The 21,278-nt window shown below is 34.5% G+C and overlaps 1 protein-coding gene across 1 annotated transcript in view; it reads left to right on the plus strand.

Annotated features, from left to right (window-relative positions):
• Positions 1-21,278, plus strand: part of LOC140433885 (deleted in lung and esophageal cancer protein 1-like) — a 167,289-nt gene that overhangs the window by 103,837 nt on the left and 42,174 nt on the right. Inside the window, exons 20-23 of the mRNA XM_072521859.1 lie at positions 1,486-1,729; positions 7,628-7,773; positions 15,431-15,746; positions 19,903-20,103. Of these exons, the coding sequence (XP_072377960.1) occupies positions 1,486-1,729; positions 7,628-7,773; positions 15,431-15,746; positions 19,903-20,103 (907 nt within the window). The remainder of the gene's footprint in view (positions 1-1,485; positions 1,730-7,627; positions 7,774-15,430; positions 15,747-19,902; positions 20,104-21,278) is intronic.

Raw genomic sequence — 21,278 nt, forward strand, 5'->3', positions numbered from 1 at the left:
GACTCTGAAGCTGAGTTTTTTTCTTCTTAGAAAGACTGTGTTTTATTTCCACCACCAATAAAACCATAAAGGCATTGTCTCTTCAAGACAATGCCACAATAAGAGCGTACCGGCTAACTACGCAATATTACACCATATTGCGCAATAGTTAGAAAAATTAATAAACATGGAAACTTGCACCAAGTTGCTAACACATTTTCAAACGTTTATTAATTACACCGGAGACGACAGTAGGAGGACCTCTTTCTAGGCACTTAAATAATTGACAAAAGAATGCATGCACCAAAAAAATAGATTTTTCACCTTTTTTGTTCGCAGAAACAATAGTCCTCTCTGTCTGATTTTTTTACCTTAATGCATCTTCTGTAAAAATAACCTCCAAGCATTTATTTGGCTGCGACAACCACGATAATTGTCTAATATATTGTTGTAGAGTGTACACTGTTCCAGGTTGAGAGATAGGAGAGTAATTTATATTGTGAACTTTGGTGCGCATTGGATAGTGAGATGGCGATATAGTCATTTATTTTCTAGAAGTAAATACCTCTAGTTGATACCTCAAATAAAAAAGAAAATGGCACCACCTCACCTTTACTTCGAGGGACAAGGAAAACTCTTAAAACCAAAATATGTATATAGCCAAATAGCAAGAAATACCACTTACTTTATATGGCCGTTCAGCAATCTCTTTAGAATTTATTTATAGTTGGTCTAAAAGAAAAGAATATTACCAGAGAAATCAGAAATATAAAGTTTTTACATACTGGCTGTATTTATTGATAGCTGTATCATAGATTTAATTAGCCATATTTAATAATAACTCTATAATTTAACTGCCTAGATCTTAGTCAAAATGTGAATCTGATAGTACTGGGACAATTCCAATGCCTGGCGACGCCAGACCCCCGACTTGTTCAAAATCTCAACCAGGAATAATTTCATTTCTCACGTATGGATGATTTTTCGCCGGTAAAAATTCCCCCAGCCCGTGAAGTGAAAAGTCTCGCCTCTTGAATACTTTAAACCTTGAATACACTGATCGGTGCGTTATATGTTGATATTACGTCTATTTGGAATGAAAACTCAGTACTTATTTTTAAAATATCTCTGTGGGTACAGAGTAGAAACGAATTAAAGAGAGAGATGGTAAATAAACATCTTCGTAAAGACATCTGGTAAATTAACGCACTTATTGTGCTTATTTGTGAGATGCAATTCTTACAGAGAAACAGATTGACCCAAGGCAATTTAAAAATAAAAATTTAAATTTTGTTTTTTATTCTATTCTATTCGAAGGGGCACTAAAGTGTTTTTCTTGGAAGATTTTTTAAAACGCAAATTAAAACTTTCTATCGAATGGATCTTAAAATACGTGAATTAATACTTTATAGAAAATGGGACAATTAAAGAGCTACAAAGTTTTCTTGAAGTCTTGTGTCCAGTAAATCAGTCCATTTGTTTTTAATTATTATATTTATTTTGTAGGTTTGGTTCTGTAGCCTTCCACTCAGAAAATATCAACAGGAAAATAAAAATAATGAATGTTAGTGCAATTCCCGTACAAATCATTTGGTATCCGTTTAATAACAAACTCAACGAGAAGTACATTAATGAAGAACAACCTTTTACTATTCTATTTCACATGTTTGGTGACAATTGTTCTGAAAAAATTGCAGAAATTGTAGTATTAGATAAGTATTTTGGAGAATATAGCGGAGGATTTTGTGATGTAAGTAAAAAATTATTTAAAAATAAGTTTTGTTTTTATACAACAAACTATATTTTACAATGTTTTTCCGTTAAAAATTAATTCTTCTACAATACTACTAAGTATCTTTGGATTCCAAATCTATATTTTTCTATACATAAGTGGAATCGACGTTCTATTAAAAATATGTCAATATTCGGTATCCAAGTGGGTGTGTCCCTTATTTATTAGTTACTTCAAAATAAGTTGTTACAGTTGAATCAAAACTAATGATATATTTGTTTGTCATGAGATTATTTACAAACATGTTTATTAAATTACTTTATTTACAACTTTTTCCATCTTCGGTGTTTTTGTTTTACTGCTTCCTTGTACAAATAATTCATATACATATGCGAAATTATTAAAATAATTTCCGAGTTGTACCCCTTGTATCAATTGGGTTGGTTCAAAATCATTAAGAGAGGTAATTATATTTTATACAGACAATAGTTTGTCTTCTTCTTTTTATGTAGACATGGCTCTGGTTGTTTTTCAGTGTGCCTTCATTAAGTTTTCGTTCCATCGTTTTCGCGGTCTTTATACTGATCGTCTTCCTATTGGGGAACCGTCTCTTGCCGTATTTACTACTCTATTTGATGTCATTAGGATTATATGATTGTTCCATTCTACTCTTCTATTTCTTACTCAGTCCTTGATGTTCTTCACCTTGCATTTACGTGTATATCTGTACTTCCAGCTATGTCCCATAGTGTTTTACCATAAATTTTTTTAATTGTTTTCATCTCTGCTGTTTCTAACATCTTTTTTGTTCTGTCTGTGTTAGGTCGTGTTTGTGCCGCGTATGTCATTATTAGTCTGATGACTGTTTTATAAATTCTGCCTTTCGTTTCTTTCGCGATATTTTTGTTTCTCCATATTGTTTCATTCAGGCAACCTGCGATTCTGATTGCTCTATTCACTTGATCTTTCACATTTGTTTCGAGCTTTCCGTAGCTAGATAATGTGATGCCTAGATATTTAAACTCCATTACTTTTTCTATTATTTGTTAACATGTTAAATTTTCTGACGGTTACGTTAAGTCGGTGCAGTATACGTTGTAAATCATCTTCACTTTGATAGAGTAGTATTGCGTCGTCTGGATATCAGATTATTTTAAGTTGTTTTTCTCCCATTTGTTATCCTTTTTTAGTTCTTACTTTTTATATTATTTCATCCATAGTCAGGTTGGAAAATAGAGGACTCAGGTCTTATCTCATAGTCAGCTTCAATAGGGTCAGTTAGTTATTCCTCTACTTTTACTGTTATTGTGTTATTTTGATAGATATTTTCGGTCGTTTTGATTATTCTTAGAGATATCTCTCTTGTGTACAATAAAAGCATAACGTCCTTTAATTTTACAAGGTCAAATGCCTTTTTAAAGTCCACGAAAGATAAATATGCCGATTTGTTGTATTCTAGTGATTTCTCTTACAGTTGCCTTATTATAAATATAGCGTCGTGTTCCATTGATTTTGAGAAGCTCTGCTAGTATTCCCTTTTTATTTGTCTAACTAAAGTATTCGTTTCATTTCTGATTCGCTTATAGTGGTTGTATGCCTATTGTGTTTGTTGTGTTGTGTATTGTAAATAGGCTTTCTCTTTCTCTTTACATTTTGTATTCACTTCCTCTCTAAACCATGGATACTTTTCTCTCTCCAAATGATTCTGTTGCTGCTTTAATTATGTTATTTTTGAGTTTTTCTCAGCTTTCCTTGAAGTTATCGTTATCTAATACGTCATTGCCAGCAATCTGCTCTGTATTCTGTTTCTGTATAAGTATCCTGTGGATTCCGTATTTAGGCCTTTGACTCTGATTTTTGCTTGTGTTGGCGCTGCTCTCTTGGGTGTGAAGTATTTTATGCTGATTTTTTTTTACATAATACTAGGCTATGGTTGCTACCTACATCTGCTGAGTTGAGACATCTTACAGCGATTATTTTTGATGGATGTATATATCTGTTGGGTATAACGTTATCTAAAATAGATCTTTGTCCACGGATACTATTAAATGTATATTTGTGTTGGTCTTTGTGATCAACAAATGTGTTGTTTATTCAAGTTCTAAGTTCGTTATTTGTGCAGAAGTTTATCATCAGTTCTCCATTTTGGTTTTTAACATTGTCGTTATCTTTTTGCTTAATTCTAGTTATTACTTGATTGCCTATTTAAGCCTTAAAATCTCCCAATATTATCATCTTCCCTCTTACTTGATCTACTATTTGTTGTAATTCGTCATAAGATGTTTCCCTTGTTGTGTGAAGCTTGTTATTTTCTGTGTCGCCTAATTATAATTGTCTTTTTTCTTTATTTTTTGTTTTCTGTAGATCTCAAATGTCTATTTGTTTCTATTTTAGCACTTGTGTTATTTATTGGTGTCTCGAGTTGAGCGATCTAATATTCCATGCAGTAATTTTCATCTGGGTTTTGGATATTTTTCGCTTGTCCTTATTTCTTGCCGCGGTCGTCTTCATAGTATCAATCCGGTTTCGAAGCTGTACATTGTTTCTTTGAGCAGTATTCGTTTTTACATTGGGTAGGTTGCTAACCTTGCCAGTTACCCTCAGTCTCAGACAATAGTTGAATTAAGTTTATAAACATCACTATTACTGTTGTATATCCTCTCAGTATTCACATAATCAGGTCGCTTATCGCATAGCAGGTTTTTGCGGTATTCACACGCGGTGGTTTCTCGTATAAGTTTTAATTTGACTTTCGCGGATTCACAGTGTTTGTCTGTAACAAATTCGCGGTACTATTCAGGTGTATGCACAGTTACTATTTCTTTTTGAGTAGTTGTTTACTAAGAGGGGATATAAGAGCGTCTATCTTCTATTGGAACCAAATTAGGTCTCTATCAAATAGCAACATTGTATGTAGTATGTAAGTCTGTTTTAATTTTGAGCTGATTTTTGCAAGCTCTTATCTCTTTTCTAGAGACTGACTCTTTGTTACACATTCTGCAGCTTATATGTTCATCAAAGAACCCCATTGTATGCAAGTATTCCTTGATTGGAGCATATCAAGTAAGGAAGCTAACCCTAACCCTAAGGTGATTCCTGCTTATTTATCTTCTTCTTAAAGTTCCATCTCCTATCGGAGGTTGGATATCATAACGGCTATGGTCACTTTGTTTGCTGCTGCTCTGAAAAGTTGTAGTGAACTACAGTTAAACCATTCTCTAAGGTTCCTCAGCCAGGAGATGCGTCTTCTTCCTATGCTTCTTCTTCCTTGGATCCTTCCTTGCATAATAATTCTCAGCAGCTCATATTTTTCTCCTCTCTTTATGTGACCCAAATACTTCTTTTTATGCTGTTCATAATTTCTAACTCCTTATTTAGACGTCGTAGTACCTCAGCATTGGTAATCCTTTGAACCCACTGAATTTTTAATATTCTTCTGTAACACCACATTTCGAACGCTTCTATTTTTCTTATGTGTTGTTTCTTCAATGTCCAAGCTTCCATTCCGTATAGTAAGATAAGAAAATATGTAACATCTTAGAGCCCTCAATCTGAGATGCAACTGAAGGTCTCTGTTGGTAAGCATTGTCTTCATTTTCACAAATGCTTGCCTTGCAGTTTCAATTCGGACTTTGATTTCTCTGCTTTGGTCATTTTTGTCATCAACCCAGGTTCCCAGATATTTGTATGTCTCTACTTTTTCTATTTGGGTTTGCTTTATCATTAATCTTCCATTTCCATGTTGCGTTTTTAAGACAATCATAAATTTAGTTTTTCTCTTATTTATTTTTAGTCCGTGTCTAATACAATAATCGTTAATTCTATTTACCAATTCTTGTAGCGATTCCAGGGTATCTGCCATTATAACGGTGTCATCAGCGAATCTTATGTTATTTACTATTCTTCCGTTTACAGAGATTCCATCACCCAGATCCGCTATCGCTTCCTGGGATATGGCTTCACTGTACACGTTAAACAGTAATGGTGACAGAGCACAGCCCTGTCTTACTTCTCTCTTTATATCTATATTTTCGGACTTTTATTTTTCTATCTTTATATTGGCCTTTTGATTCCAATACAGATTGAGGGTATGGCTTATCAGTGATATTGTCCTATAGTCTGAACAATCTTTGGCGTATACTGTTTTTGGTATTGCTACAAAGGTGGACACCAACCATTCCTGTGGGATTTTTCCAGTTTTATATACTTTATTAAATAGGTCCAGAAGTACAGGTAGAGTTTCATCGTCTAGACATTTCAGTAGTTCCGCAGGTATTTCGTCTGGACCTACAGTTTTTTCGTTTTTTGCGTTTCGTATTGCTTGTTCGACTTCCTCTATTATGATCTCTGGCCCCGTTTGGCTGTCGATTTCTTCCGGTTCTTGTCGATTATCCTCAAACAGATCTGTTATGTATGTCTTCCATTTTTTTAATTTCTCTTTAATTTCTATAATGATTTTTCCATTTGCGTCTTTCAGAAGGGCATATTTTTTTTTTCTCAGTGTATTTGTCATTTCCTTTATTTTCTTATGCATGTTAAAGCTATCATACTGTTTAGCATATGCCTCTATTTCACTGCATTGATTAGCAAGCCAGGTGGATTTGGCCTCTTTTATTTTCTTTCCTATCAATCTCTGTAGTTCTTTGTATTTTGCCTTACTCCTGCCTTTATGTTTCCTTCTTTCCTCCATTAGATCTAAGATTTCTGAAGTCATCCATCTCTGTTTTTTTCTTATTTTTGTCTGCAGTAGCTTTTCTCCTGCCTTTATTAAAGTTTCCTGTACCATGTTCCATTTGTCATTAACATCTGTTGTTTTTTATCACGTCTTGTTTAATTTTCTTTAAGTTATCATTTATTTCTTGTTTTAAGCTCTGACGTATAGGTTCTTCTTTTATCTTTGAGACATCAAACCGTGGTATATTTGTTTGTTTTTGGATATTCTTCAATTTTATCTGCATTACGGCTACTAATGGATTATGGTCTGAATTTATGTCAGCTCCGGGGTATGTTCTGCTTATTTGTCACAGTAGTCCTATTAATGTATCTATGTCCAATATATATTCTGTCATATGCTTGGCCGGGTATACTTTCCCAGTCGGAGTCATGTTGAAATTGGAAACAAGCTCACCTTCGGTCGCAGACGGTGCTATTTGAATTTTCCAAAGTAGGCTCTAGGCTGAATTATTTTTTAGTTGATCCTCTGTCGTCAAGTTCATTACCTCTTTCAGTGGCGTGTGTTTCCCGATAACTTGGCACCCATATCAGCGTGTTATGTTTCGTTTAGTGCATCGAGTTCTTTCTTTTCTTGGCATTTCCAGGCTATACTGTTATATTGAGAGTTATGTTATGGTCGGAAACAAGCTTTTTTTTCCGGTCACGGATAGTGCTTTTTGAAACTTCTTAAGCCGACTCTTGACCAAAGTATTTTGTAGATGTTCTTCTTTCGGCAAATTCATTACCTCTTTCATTGTCATATAAATTTATGGAAGAGTGATAAAAAAATTGTTAAACGGTAAACTAAAAAAACAAATGTATACGAACATTTTTTCTGGACATAATAAAAATAAACTGAGAGACTAAAAAACAAAAGATTCTGTGTTCCTATTCGAAGCAGAAGCCTAGACCAAAATAAGTTGGACGGGTAGAATCATGAAACCACTCTAATTAGAGTGGTTTCATGATTCGGAAGGAATATAACGAAATAAAAAAACTATTAAAACCAGCTAGTTTAATATGTATCAAGTATGTTAATGCTTCTAAAATTAGTTATTTTGTAGTTAACAGTTTTCGCGAAAGTTGATAAAATGTTCTCATTTTAATTGTACATTCTCTTCCATTGTAATTTTTAATGGTTCGTAGTATATACAGATATACCATCTTTTTCATTATTAATTTATTTCAACTATTTTTCAACAGGTAGAACAAAGGGAGACATATATTAATCCCCATAGCGAAGCTTTTATCAATATTCGTATAAATCCAACATATTTTAAAGAAGATTCTGAAGATATTAACATTGTGAATTATCTCTTAGGTTTGATAAACGTAGAATCTAAATATATGTGAGTATATTATATAGTAAGTATAAGTATGGTAAAATATATATTTGTACACTATTCCATTTTCAAAAGATTTAAAAAAATAATCTTTCAGCTTGAATAATGAATACCCTCTTTTTAAAGGAACTCTTTTAGGATTTAATTTAGTTTAGTGTATAAAGGTTGTAGATGTGTATGCATGTTTTATTGATTATCGAAGAGCATTTGACTGCGTTAACCATCAAAAGATATTTGAAATTCTGAGAAGAACTGGAATTAACGAACAAGACTTGCGAATTATCTTAGAACTATATTGGCACTAAACGGTAAAAATTGAAATAGAGTACACAACATCGACGAGTGCGACAAGGTTGCATCTTATTACCAATAATATTTAATCTGTATTCGAAATCTATACTCAGAATGTAGGACCCACTGGAGATGTAAAAAGCATTTTAAAATAACTGCTGGCAACGTCATCTATTTTTCAAGCCCAGATAATACAAGTACAAATGGAATCGCAATAATTGTACCCTCTAAACTAAACGACTGCGTAATTGGATATAATACTGTTGATGACATGATAATATCCATTAAAATGAGAATATTGACCCATACCCTACACCTTGTCTAGATATACGCCCCTATAACAGCTGCACAAGAAGAAGACATCAACAGGTTCTATGGTCGTCTAGAAGAAACTGTTAGCGCTATTCCGAATCGTAAACTAATCATAATTTTAGGAGACTTTAACATCAAAGTAGGGTCAACTATTGAAAATATTAAAGGAGTGCTGGGCAAAAATAGACTGGAACCGAGAAATGAGAATGGCGACCGTCTCGTGAAGTTCTATGAAGAACAACATCTTACAATTACAAACACGTTCAATCAACATTATCCACGGAAAATATTCACATGACGCAGCCCAGATGGACGAACAGGAAATCAAATAGACCACATCCTAATAAGATCAAGATGGAACTCGTCGGCTATCAACTGTAAAACATATCCTGGCGTAGACTGTGGTAGCGATCATCAACTCCTGGTATTAAACGTTCGACTTCGTTTTAAACGTTCCAAAAGAAGACCCTAAGAAAATTCATGTCACTAATTCCGTGAAAAATCAATGCCTTCCACCAAAACCTAGAAGCTCTTTCTTTAGACCAAGTAGATAGTGACCCTGAGAACACTCGGATCTATCTCAACGATAAGATAATCGAGGCTGCAAAAGACTGAATGGCAGTGGTTTCCAGGGGACGTAAGCCGTGGATAGCCGATAATATATGGACTGTGATTCAATACAGAAAAGAACATAAAACTAGACATGGAACAAACGATGAATACAGAGCGTTATCAAAAGAAATCAGAAAACGGTGCCAAAAAGACAAAGCTAATTACACCTCCCAAATATGCAGAGAGATAGAGAAACACGGCTGTCGAAATGAACCGAGGGATTTATTTTAGAAGATCAAACTCCTTACCAGAGAATTTTATTCTCAAACGTGGCCTGTAATATATAAGGAAGGTAATATAGACACCGATACTGATGAAATGTTGGAAACATGGCAAGACTACTGTGGCGAGCTATATTAAAATAACGAAGTACCAGCAGAAAATCAATGGCCCTCTGACAACCCTAGAGAACCTACTGTCTTACTTGCTGAAGCCAAAGATGTAATTAAATCGCTAAAGAGAAATAAATCTCTAGGCATCGATTCAATACTAGGTGAAATACTAGTTACTAGGTAACAAAGGATTACATATTATCTATTCTATCTATGTGGTTGTTTGGAATTCAGGCAAATGGCCATCTGATTGGTGTACCTTAATTTATATTCAGCTACACAAAAAAGAAACTACTACCAGATGTGAAAACTACCGCACACTGTCACTAATAACACATGCTAGTAAAATCTTGTTGCATGTCATCAAAAGCGGATAAAAAAACCTATCTACATTACCAAATACCTCAGGAACAAGAGAGTTTGTAAAGGGTAAAGGTACACAAGAACAAATTCTGAACCTGAGACAACTCATAAAACGGTCTAGAGAATTTCAAGTACCTATGATTATATGCTTCGTTGACTACCAAAAGGCATTTGATTGTGTGAGCTGGATAAATCGGTGGTCCATTTTAATAGCAATGGGCACACCAATGCACCTGGTAACACTTGTTAAACATCTGTACCAGTCCAATATAGCAACAGTACGACTAGATCAGAAGTTCTCAAACCAATTCAAGACCATGAGAGGTGTTAGACAAGGATGCGTGTTGTTACCTGACTTATTCAACATTTATGGTGAACATGTCATGAGGATGGCTTTAGATGGATGAGCCTGTGGAGTAACAGTGGCTGGTAGGAAAATCTCTTATTTAAGACTTGCTAATGACACTACACTTATAGCAGCAAATGAGCAAGAAATGTTTAATCTCCTACGAAGAGTTGAGTACGAAAGCAATGAAGTTGGTCTTAAAATCAATAAAGCTAAGACAAAAATAATGGTGATCGACAGATTCCACACCATTCAACTGACTAACATGTTACAGGAATACCAGATAGTGAACAGTTTTGTCTATCTCGGGTCCAGTATAACTAGCGATGGTAACTGTGAAGCAGAAGTTCGGACACGTATCGGTACGGCAAAAAATACGATGAGTCACCTAACTAAAGTTTGGAAAGGCAGATCTATCTCTCAAAATATCAAGATGAGACTAGTGAATGCCCTTGTATTCTCAATATTTCTATACGGGGTAGAAACTTGAACTCTTCGCGGACGCGAGCGCCAAAAAATTGATGCCTTTGAGATGTGGTGCTAAAGAAGAATGCTGCGCATACCTTGTACATCTCATAGAACAAACGTTTCCATTTTAAACTAACTCGAGATCAAAAAAAGGCTGTCCACAATATGTCTGCAACGTATTCTGCAATTTTTCGGTCACGTTGTTTGCACAGGTGAGGATAGTTTGGAAGAATTAATTGTTTCTAGAAACGTTCCGGGGAGAAGATCAAGAGGACGGTCACCAACTGGAAGGTCCGACCAAATTAAGAATTCAGCTGAAAACTCATTCTGCGAAGCTCTTAAAGTAGCTAAAGATAGAGACCAATGGAGTAAAATTGTTGGGGATATTGGAAGAAATCACGATCGCCAGTAATGGGAAAACGACAAGAGAGAGATTAAACTAGCAACATCAAGTACACTAATCGTTTACATCTAAACGATTCCAAAGTTAACATTCAAGTAATTTTCAAAGATACCAATAAACGTATATTTGTATGCTAAGGGACAAATAATAGAACAGGTAACTTCCATAAAATATTTGAAAGCAAATATCAGCAGCTAGTTTAACCGAAGAATTAAATCCTATCAAAATTTGATCAAGCGAGGAAAACACTCATGAATATGAAAACATTTTTTACAAGATTCAGACCTTAGTCAGGCTCAGTCAGAGCTCAGAATCCGAATGATCAGATGTTACGTTTTCTCTTCTTTGCAATATATCTGTGAAAGTTAAACAATGAACTCTATAATAGACAAAAGAATAAATAAATATAAGGTTGAATGCTCGAATAAATGAACTTTGATTAAATAAAAGGCATATATCGAGCACAGTTTAATTTAATCTTGCCCAAGTACTTTCGATCCCTAGATCATCTTCAGGGGCATCTGAAATAAGCTAAGAAACGTTTTTTTTTAACTAAAGAAATTGATTAACTTCGATAAAAACTCGAAGTTTATGGTTGATAAAGAGTTTTTATGTGATTAACGTTTATAGACTTACTTCGTCAATTGCGGCCTATCTGGCAAGAACAAAAAGTCATAAACGGGAATTAGATCGGGAGCCATTCTGTCTCCGGCTTCGGCACGCAACGTAGCTTTTCTTTAATAATTTTAAAGTGTTTGTTTGTCCTTTTGTTGTGTAGTGTAATGTACAATTATATGTTTATGACTTTTTGTTCTTGCCAGATAGGCCGCAATTGACGAAGTAAGTCTATAAACGTTAATCATATAAAAACTCTTTATCAACCATAAACTTCGAGTTTTTATCGAAGTTAATCAATTTCTTTAGTTTAAAAAAACGTTTCTTGGCTTATTTCAGATGCCCCTGAAGATGATCTAGGGATCGAAAGTACTTGGGCAAGATTAAATGAAACTGTGCTCGATATATGCCTTTTATTTAATCAAAAAAGAATAAATGCCTATGAGATGTATATATACAGACGGATGCTAAAAATTTCACGGGTACAAAACGTTACCAACAATACGGTACTTCGGCGCATGAGTAATCAAAAAGAATTAATAAACATAATCAAAGAGGGGAACATGCAATACTTAGGCCATGTGTTGAGAGGCGGAAGATATGAATTACACCAAAGCATATTGGAAGATAAAGTACAGTGCAAAAGATCAGTTGAAACACGCCAGAAGGTCGGGAAAAGACCTATGGGGATGATTTGACCGCTCATTCGCAAAATCTTTTTTTTTTGCTACAATTGCCATTTGGATCGCCAACCTTTGAAAGGAGATGGCACAATAAAAAGAAGATGGCATCCCGCAAAGGGTTGTTTCTTTTTCATTTCTTAAATCTGTATATTTTTTTAGTTGAATGTCTCTCTTGGTATTTATATTCGTACTCATAGCTATCTTAATTTTATTCACTGTCACCCTAAATAGCATGCTTGTACCAGTACTATACCAATCTCGCAAGTTCTTCAATCATGAAGTCTTTTTTCGTCTTAGACTGCGTTTGCCTGCTATTTTCCCTTGCAAAATATATTGTAGCAATCTATATTTTTTCTCGTTGCATGTCCGAACTACTCCAGCTTTCTCTTCTTGATGCTTTTTATAATCTCAGTAGTCTTGCTGAGACGTTCTAGTATTGTGGAGTTTAGAATCTTCTTCATCCAAGAAACTTTTAAAATTCTTCTATAGCACCACATTTCGAAAACCTCAAGACGATTTAGATTACTTTTATTTACAGCCCAATACTCGACACCATAAAGTAAGATCGAGAACACGTAATAGCGAAGTAGGCGTATCCACAATGCCAATTTTAGGTCTGTGTTACATAATACCTTGGACACCTTTTAAAAGCGGCTTTGGCCTGCTCAATCATGGATCTAATTTCACCGTAAATTTCTGCGTTAGGGTAGGCGCAAACACATCAAATTTAAACGGTCGATAAAAGTTCGATCGAACTTTTGTCGATGATGCTTTGCACGCACACTACATTTATTGTATGACGTTTGTTAATCCACAAGGGTTTGTTAGGTGAAGTACACAAAATTAAAATAAAGAACACAGAACTACGTAGCAACACGGAGTGACGTGCGTTGAGCAATGTCCAAAAAACGTAACTGGTCCTCTGATCTGTCGTCAAAGATCGATGCGTGTGCAAGATTTCATTTGGTACCGTTCGCCTTCGAAGTATAGCAACGGTCATGGCAGCTCTCCATGCAGTGGTAATGATCAAACACGGCATCGATGCCGTACTGTTTGGTGATCTATACGTATACACGCTTACATTGTTTCTTCGCGCCACCAAAAGAATTTGTTCGATCGAACTGTTATCGACCGTTCAAATTCGATGTTTCTGCGCCTAGGCTTAGAGTTTAACTGATATCTAAGGTAAATAATTTGAACCATTTTTCTCAAGTTTGGTACTATTTACATATCTCTCTTGTCGTTTCCTCATTGCTGAGGATCGTGATTTCCTACAATGCGGGCTGTCAATTCTCTCCATCTATTGCGATTTTGGGCTGCTCTCATGGACTCGGAAAACGTCTCTCCAGTGGCTTTCTGTACTTGATCTGACCATCGGATAGGTGAGCGTCCTCTGCCTCTACGTCCTTCTACGTTTCCGCACACAATTAGTCTTTCTAAGTTGTCATTGTCTCTTCTCGCAATGTGGCCAAAAAACTTTAAAACATTTGCAAGACACTGAGAGGAGAGTCTGGTCTGAATGTTTAGCTCTTCGAGAATCAACTGATTGGATCTGTGCTCCGTCCACGAGACGCGTAGCATTCGTCTCCAGCACCACATTTCGAATGCGTCAATCCTTTTCCTATCCTCTGATTTTATTGTCCATGTTTCGGCACCGTAACTGAAGATTGAAAAAATGAGTGTCCGTACCAGTCTCATTTTGAGTTTTTTGGATAAAGAGCGGTCCTTCCATATTTTTGACAGTCGACTCATCGCGTTCTTGGCCATCCCTATTCTTCTGCGAATTTCCGTATGGGAGGAGGCTGCATTGCTTAAGGAAGATCCTAGATACGTGAACTCGTCTACTTTCTCGAATTGATTTAGGGCGCCTGTTGTTTGGAGGATATTCGCGTGGTCCACAATCATGATTTTTGTTTTCTGATTATTAATCTTGAGCCCACACTTGTTGCTTGCGGTTTCTACTCTCTTTGTCAGTCTCGACATCTCCTCTTCAGATGTTGCTATCAGTATTTACATATATAGACGGTTTTATATTCTGTTGCTTACTTTTTACGAGTTTTTTGGTTTTCCGTATGTTCAATAAAGACCTGCTTCCTTACAGCTCTCAACGACACTGTCAATTAATGTTTACAGATCTTCTTAAGTAGATGCTAGGAGTAGGTACTGTGTCGTCCGCATATCGCAAATTAGTGATGACTTCACTGTTTACAATTTATTATTCCTGCTTGTTTTTCAGAAAGTGGATTTCTGAAAATTTTTTCAGAGTAAACGTTGAAAAGCAGGGGCGACAAGAGGCATTCCTGTCATACTCCTCTTTTAATATTAAGGGCCTATTTTAATATTAAGAGATTCCAGACCGTCTACTAAAACCGACGTTGCTTGATTCCAATACAAATTTGTAATTATGCGAACGTCTCTGCCATTCAAGCCAATGTCTCTTAAAACTTCGTCAAATCAATATAGAGTCGTTAACACGATCAAATGACTTTTGGCAGTCAATAAAACAACATTGCATGTCTACAGATATGTACTTTGATACGACATCTTTGAGCAAGGACGTTTATTTTAAACAATGCTTCTCACGTTCCAAATCCGTTACGGAAATCAAACTCTGTGTCACCTAGGTATTCCTCGCATTTATTATAGATATGGCCATGTATTAGCTTTAGAAAAGTATTTAATAAATGACTTAACAAACTGATGGTTATATAATCAGCACAGGTTTTTACTGTTGTCTTCTTAAGAAGAGTTATTAACAATGAATTGGACCAACCACTAGGTAGGTGTCGGCTGGTATAAATGGTATTGAAAAATAAAGTTATAGACTCTAAAGGCAGCAATCGGTGGTTGGTTAACTAATAGTTAACCAGCCAGGTGTTATTTTATTTTTACTTATGACGATATGTTTTGTTTTTTTTTGTATGTTAAAGTCGAAGTCGAATATAATACGAATATAATACTTCCTCTTCTGTTCGTGTGATAAGCTCTTTCCAGACTGTCTGTGAAAATGCAAGTGTCTAGAATATACCCAACATCATTCAGTCATTGTTCGTTTATAAACAGTTCTTTATCGACATTTCTCAAAGCTATGTTAATAATATGTAATTATTGTATTTTTATTATTTCTTTCTTTCCGTTTTATGTTTTTTTATAGTTTTATTCTGTTTTTAAGTTATTTATTTCTTTTAATATCCACTGTACTAAGGAAATGACTAATATTTTACCTAAATTTTCATAGGAAATGTGCAAATTACTACTACAGAAAATTAGATCCAAATGTACACCAAGTCCAAATACAAGTTCAAACACGACTAGAAACCCCAACCTTGCAATTGGACTTTTCAGAACAAAACAAAAATTCTTTACATATATATGCCAACGATATTTTACTGAAAAACCAATACGACCATCATAAATATGTAGTCTTACGAAATACGAGCGGAGTGGAATTCGAAGTCGATATGTACGTGGAGTCTCCATTTTATTTCAAGAACTCAAAGCAAGAACGGTTTGATCGAATTACAATGGAGTTAACTGGTGGAAGTGCGAGAGAAGTATGATTCTTTCTTCTTCTTCTTCTTTAGGTACCGTCTCCTCTAAGGAGGTTGGTAATCAACACAGCTATTTTCACTTTTGAGATTGCAGCTATGAACAAGTCGACTGAACTGCAATTATACCACTTTCTCAGATTGTTGAGCCAGGAGATGCGTCTTCTCCCAATACTTCGTTTTTCCTGCATTATGGTTTGTAGGAACACATATTTATAACATATCTCATAACGTGGCCGAGATATTGTAACTTTCTTATCTTAATCGTATTCATGATTTCCATTTCCTTTGTCATCTTTCTGAGGACCTCAACATTTGTTATTCGGTCTACCCAACTTATTTTTAATATTCTTCGGTAGGTCCACATCTCGAATGCTTTAAGTCGATCGCTCACCTCTTTCTTTAAGGTCCAAGCCTACACCCCATACAGCAGCACCGAAAACACATATAAACGTAATATTCTTATTTTGAGTTGCATATGATTCTTTACTCAATTGATATTGACACTTTGGACACTTCGATGGAAATATCAGGATCGAATTGTTTTCTAATGCTCCTTTGTTCGATTCTTCTCGATCGACGATAGTAAATAAATGGTTGAAGTGTAGAGTAAATATTATAGTTTTATTGACAGCTACTGATAATTACGCTCTAGTTGTTGGTTAGGTAACTTTCTATAATAGACTGCACTCAAATGAGCTCAAATCCCCAATTTATATTTTCACAAATAACGTATACCGTTTTATTACCGTATTTATAAACCCATTTATTCGCGATTGAAACAATGTAGAGGGCAGGTCGATTGCAGTGTTGATTGGTTGAAGGGGAAGAATTACGTCACGAGAGTACAGTTTCGGGTTTAATGTTCATTGGTTAGGCGGAAGAGGCAACCGTAGTAAGTCTACGAACCGTGGGAACAGCAGTTGTTTCGCCGTAAACTTCCCTTAAGTTGGATCCAGATTAATTCAATAGGGTTGAAAACACAGTAATAAGGAGGTAATCGCAATATAATATGACCATCACGTTTGGCTAATTCGTCTATAACAAACTGTTTCTCAAATACTTTTGTGTGAAGAAATTTTTTTGTCGAGCCTACACTGGGGATTTTTCTAATTTGTTCGCTGTGATACGGCGCGTGATTCATTACAATGACGCCTTTTTTTGGAGGCAATTTTGGCAACACTTTCTTTTCAAACCATTCCTTAAACAAGTTACTCGTCATATTTTCATGGTAATCCAGCTTTGAATCTTTAATATTTTTTGCCGATAGTAAAAAACTTTCTCCTCCAAGCCAGCCATTTTTGTATTCAATGTTCAGAATAATTATTCGTTGACCTCTATTAATTGGATAATTGGATAATAAGTCGAGGGGAATCCATTATTGATGATCGCTTATTAATTTTCTTGTATCAAAAACCAATGTTATTCAAAAACCTTGATAAAGTTAAAGGCGAATACCTAATAGAATAGTCTTTAACACGTTGATCGTAGATCATACTAAGCGTTGGAACTAGGTTCTTTGAATATAAATTATAAACTGCTCTTCTAATTACCTCGGCGTCTTTTTTATTTACTGCCTTATATGTAGAAAAGTCACTCCGCTTTTTACGAGGTTGAATTCTATCTGTAACAATTTTCCACACTGTTGTATATGGCATCCTTGTCAATCGAGATGTTGCCTTGATGAGGAATTTACCGTCTTCTGGATTTGGACTACCTTCTTTTACTGTTTGATAAACATTCCTAATAATTTCTTTGGCATCATCAGATAAATGTAAACGTCTTTCACACTTAGCACTAGCTTCACCAATTCCTGACATTTTACTTAAATAGTCGTGACCTAACCACCGATATAATGCAAGAAAATAATTGCCTGAATGTGCAAATGTCAAACTTAAATATGTTTGCCCCCTTACATAATGTTTCATAAGTTATGTTTTCTAGATAAATAAATGATACTTTATACTTTAGAGTATTGTGTAGAAACTTTAATTCTAACAATTTATTTGCATTCATAGGTAACAAGTCAGTTCTGTAAATAATATAAAGTCCGGTCCTAGTAAGCTGTTCCAAAACTATTGAGATTCCATTCATTCTAGTCTGTTAGGGTACGTCGAAGATGAACTCTGGTAGTTAAATTCACATTCTCTGACTCAGACTGTCTGACTTCGAGCGCCGGGTAGGACTGCCATTCTGAACGCAGGATTTCCGCACCGACAGTGCAGAACATTGACTGATCAATGTTGCATGGAACTTACAAGTGAACAGCTCTTTTACTGCTTATTGACAATCTTTTAACAAAGTGAAAATCAATCAGAAGGGAAACCCATCCAATTAATAAGTTAAGACATACTATTTAAGACATAGAAATGTTGTCTATGTTGGCGTGGGGGTTGCCCCACGCCAACCTCCACGCCCACGCCAACTTCCACCAAAACCACGTCACCATCGACGGTATAAATATCCGCTGTTCCCAATAGCAATAGTAGGAAGCCTATTGAGTTTAATATTAATTCTTATAATAATATTAATCTGAGCTTTAGGTTTAATTATATATATATATATATATATATATATATATATATATATATATATATATATATATATTATTGTGATATTTAAAGTCTTGGTGCGCCAAGCAATAATTAGCTAATTAATTTTTTTGATTAATTAAAATTATTTAAATGATATGATTATGACTCTATCACAATTTTTAATTCTTTTATCTCAGGGTTAAATTCGTGCTTCAATATCTATGCTATTACATGTGAAAGGTAAGGTCCAGAGAATACCGGAATAATAAAAAACACATATGATCTAACACTATATATTGAAATAAAAATAATGAAATAATTCACACTCAAAAGTTTTCAATAAACAAATCTCATATAAGGATTCTCAAAATTTTGTTCTCCGTACGTGAACAATCAAAATTTATGGTACAAACAATATTAATTGAAAACTCAAAATCCCAAACTATTCTAACTCTCCTAATCAAAACATTTATATCCTTTCTCAATTACGTGTAAAATTTTATTATCAATAAAAAAAAAACTGCAGAAACAAAAATATCTCTCTCTAATGATGAGTGGTCCAAATCCTTGTTCCTTGTAGACTATATTATCTCCTCTCAACCGCTCCCTATGTAAACAGCAATCTTACACAGATTGTTGCAAGTATATCGTCCTTAATGATCTCCTTCAAAAGCACAAATCATTCAAATTATGATAGCCTTTCTCCTCTCGATAAACTGAATCTCTCGTTGGCCCGAGTGAAAAATGACTCTTGGAATATCTTCTCTTTACGATAAACTGAATCTCTCGTTGGCCTGAACAGTGACTCTTGGAATATAAGTAGAGAAATATGACTTACAATATTTTGCTGCTTCAGCTTCTGTCAGATACACTAACTCCACAAAAACTCACTAACATTCTACTACTGCTTGCTACATTTCAGGAACCGCCAGAGAACAATCACCGTTCCTCTCCCAGACTTGGAAACCAACTGGTTATCTTTTTTCTCTCCTAAATCTAGCCAAACTCTCACTCCTACATACCTATCCCACCTTTTTCAATCTCCGCCAATCAAAACTCGTCACAATTCCCCCATTTTTTCATTTCGATAACAAACAAATTTTTACCTATAATTATAAATTTCCTAAAACTTATTTACAAATAATATTTTTCTATAATTCTTAAAAACTAACAAAAACCACTTTCTATAATCCCTTCTATTGTCTTTAATCACTGCATTAATGTATTTTGAAAAACCCCGTTCAATTGTCTGTGGCTTTCACTTAAACTTATGCGGGTCACTCAAGTATAACAAAGAAATAAATGCAAAGCTTACACTTTGTTTAGTACAGGAAATCCAAGGATTTAATAACTTTCCTTCTCCGAAATGTTTGTTGGATATTATCCTACTTATCTGAATTATTTTAATGTTATTGAATTTTGAAATATTTTAAACAAACCAATATTTTTCTCGATTTTACATATCATACATATCATAACAATATATATATATATATATATATATATATATATATATATATATATATATATATATATAGTATATATATACATATATATATATATATATATATATATATATATATATATATATATATGTATATATTATTTTAACTTATTTATTATTTTAGGTACATATGTATTGTCAGTTCACACCTAACGATATATTAGACCTTAGTCCTTTGATATACTCAACCGAGAAAGAAAACTCTAATCCTAGAAATCAAAAAAGCATTCTTGACGAAGAAAAGGCGTTGACGAAAGATGATAAAAATAAAATAATAAACATAACTAAAACATTAACTATAAGTTATAGACACCATATTAAAAAGGTAAAATTATATAGGTTTATTTTTTCTTTAAATTAATAATTAGTAACACATTTAATTATCTCCTTCGAAAAGAATCACAATATATTGGGAAAAGGGTAATCCTTATAAAAATAGAACAAATATTTAAGATTATTATTAGTTTAAATTATTATTTGACATTTTCCTGTAATACCTTTGTAAATTTAAGTTTGCACATTAATTTATAATTACTTGAGGCTGCATTGGCATATGTAGAATTTAAGTCATATCAAAATTAATCTGTTTTGATATACAGCTGCTGTAGCCACACTGACTAAAAAATAATTAAATGTAAATTGAACGTCTGGGCTACCTGGATGGTTGGCTCTCTTAGTCTGTCTACCCACAAATCTAGGTAACTTCACTTCAACGTCCAATTCGTCCTATTTTTGTCAAGGCTTCCCCTATCAGGCGTTGTTCTTCCTCTCTTCTTTGATTTTCACTAATTATTTTTATGTTCTCATAAGCTTCAATGAACTTGACAAAGTCTTCACGAATGCTATTATTGTGTATGTATCTCAAATTTAGAGAAAGCTGTTCCACGTGGGATACGTCGGTCTTTTCGTCATATATGACAAAGTAATAATTTTGATATTAAACCTGATTCATTATTTGTTCAATTATTTCTTCACCACAACATATTATTATCAATAGATTTTGACTGGTGCTACTAATGTATGTTGCTCGGGAAGATGCTGTGAATACGTATTGTTTAACATTTCATCTCATGATGAGATTTTAAACCTTAACAATTCCCTGAAATTCCCCTCATTGCTGGGTCCAGCATCTTCGACCGGAAGGCAATCATCACAGATGGAAGGATAGAAGGGGAACGCAAACGCTCAGTCTGTTGCTTTCTCCAACAGAGCACGGTTGTATTATACACGCATAGCTTAGATTAACTCATACTTTACTTGGTTCAGCACAACCTCTACTACCCTCAAAACTAAAAACATTTTTCTCGTGACAAGCGGGATATGTGTTTGAAACTAATAATATTTGAACTACAATATAAACAATTACAATATAAACAACTTAAATTTTGTATATTTTTTTTTAATTCTCCTCCGGGGGGGGGTGCATGGTCCCGATGGCCCCCTCTCTGGATCGGCCCTTAGCTATGACGAATTTGTGTACGAGCCTATACCTCCTCCACA

Source organism: Diabrotica undecimpunctata, chromosome 2 (genome assembly GCF_040954645.1).
Source record: "Diabrotica undecimpunctata isolate CICGRU chromosome 2, icDiaUnde3, whole genome shotgun sequence".
Taxonomy (NCBI): Eukaryota; Metazoa; Arthropoda; class Insecta; order Coleoptera; family Chrysomelidae; genus Diabrotica; species Diabrotica undecimpunctata.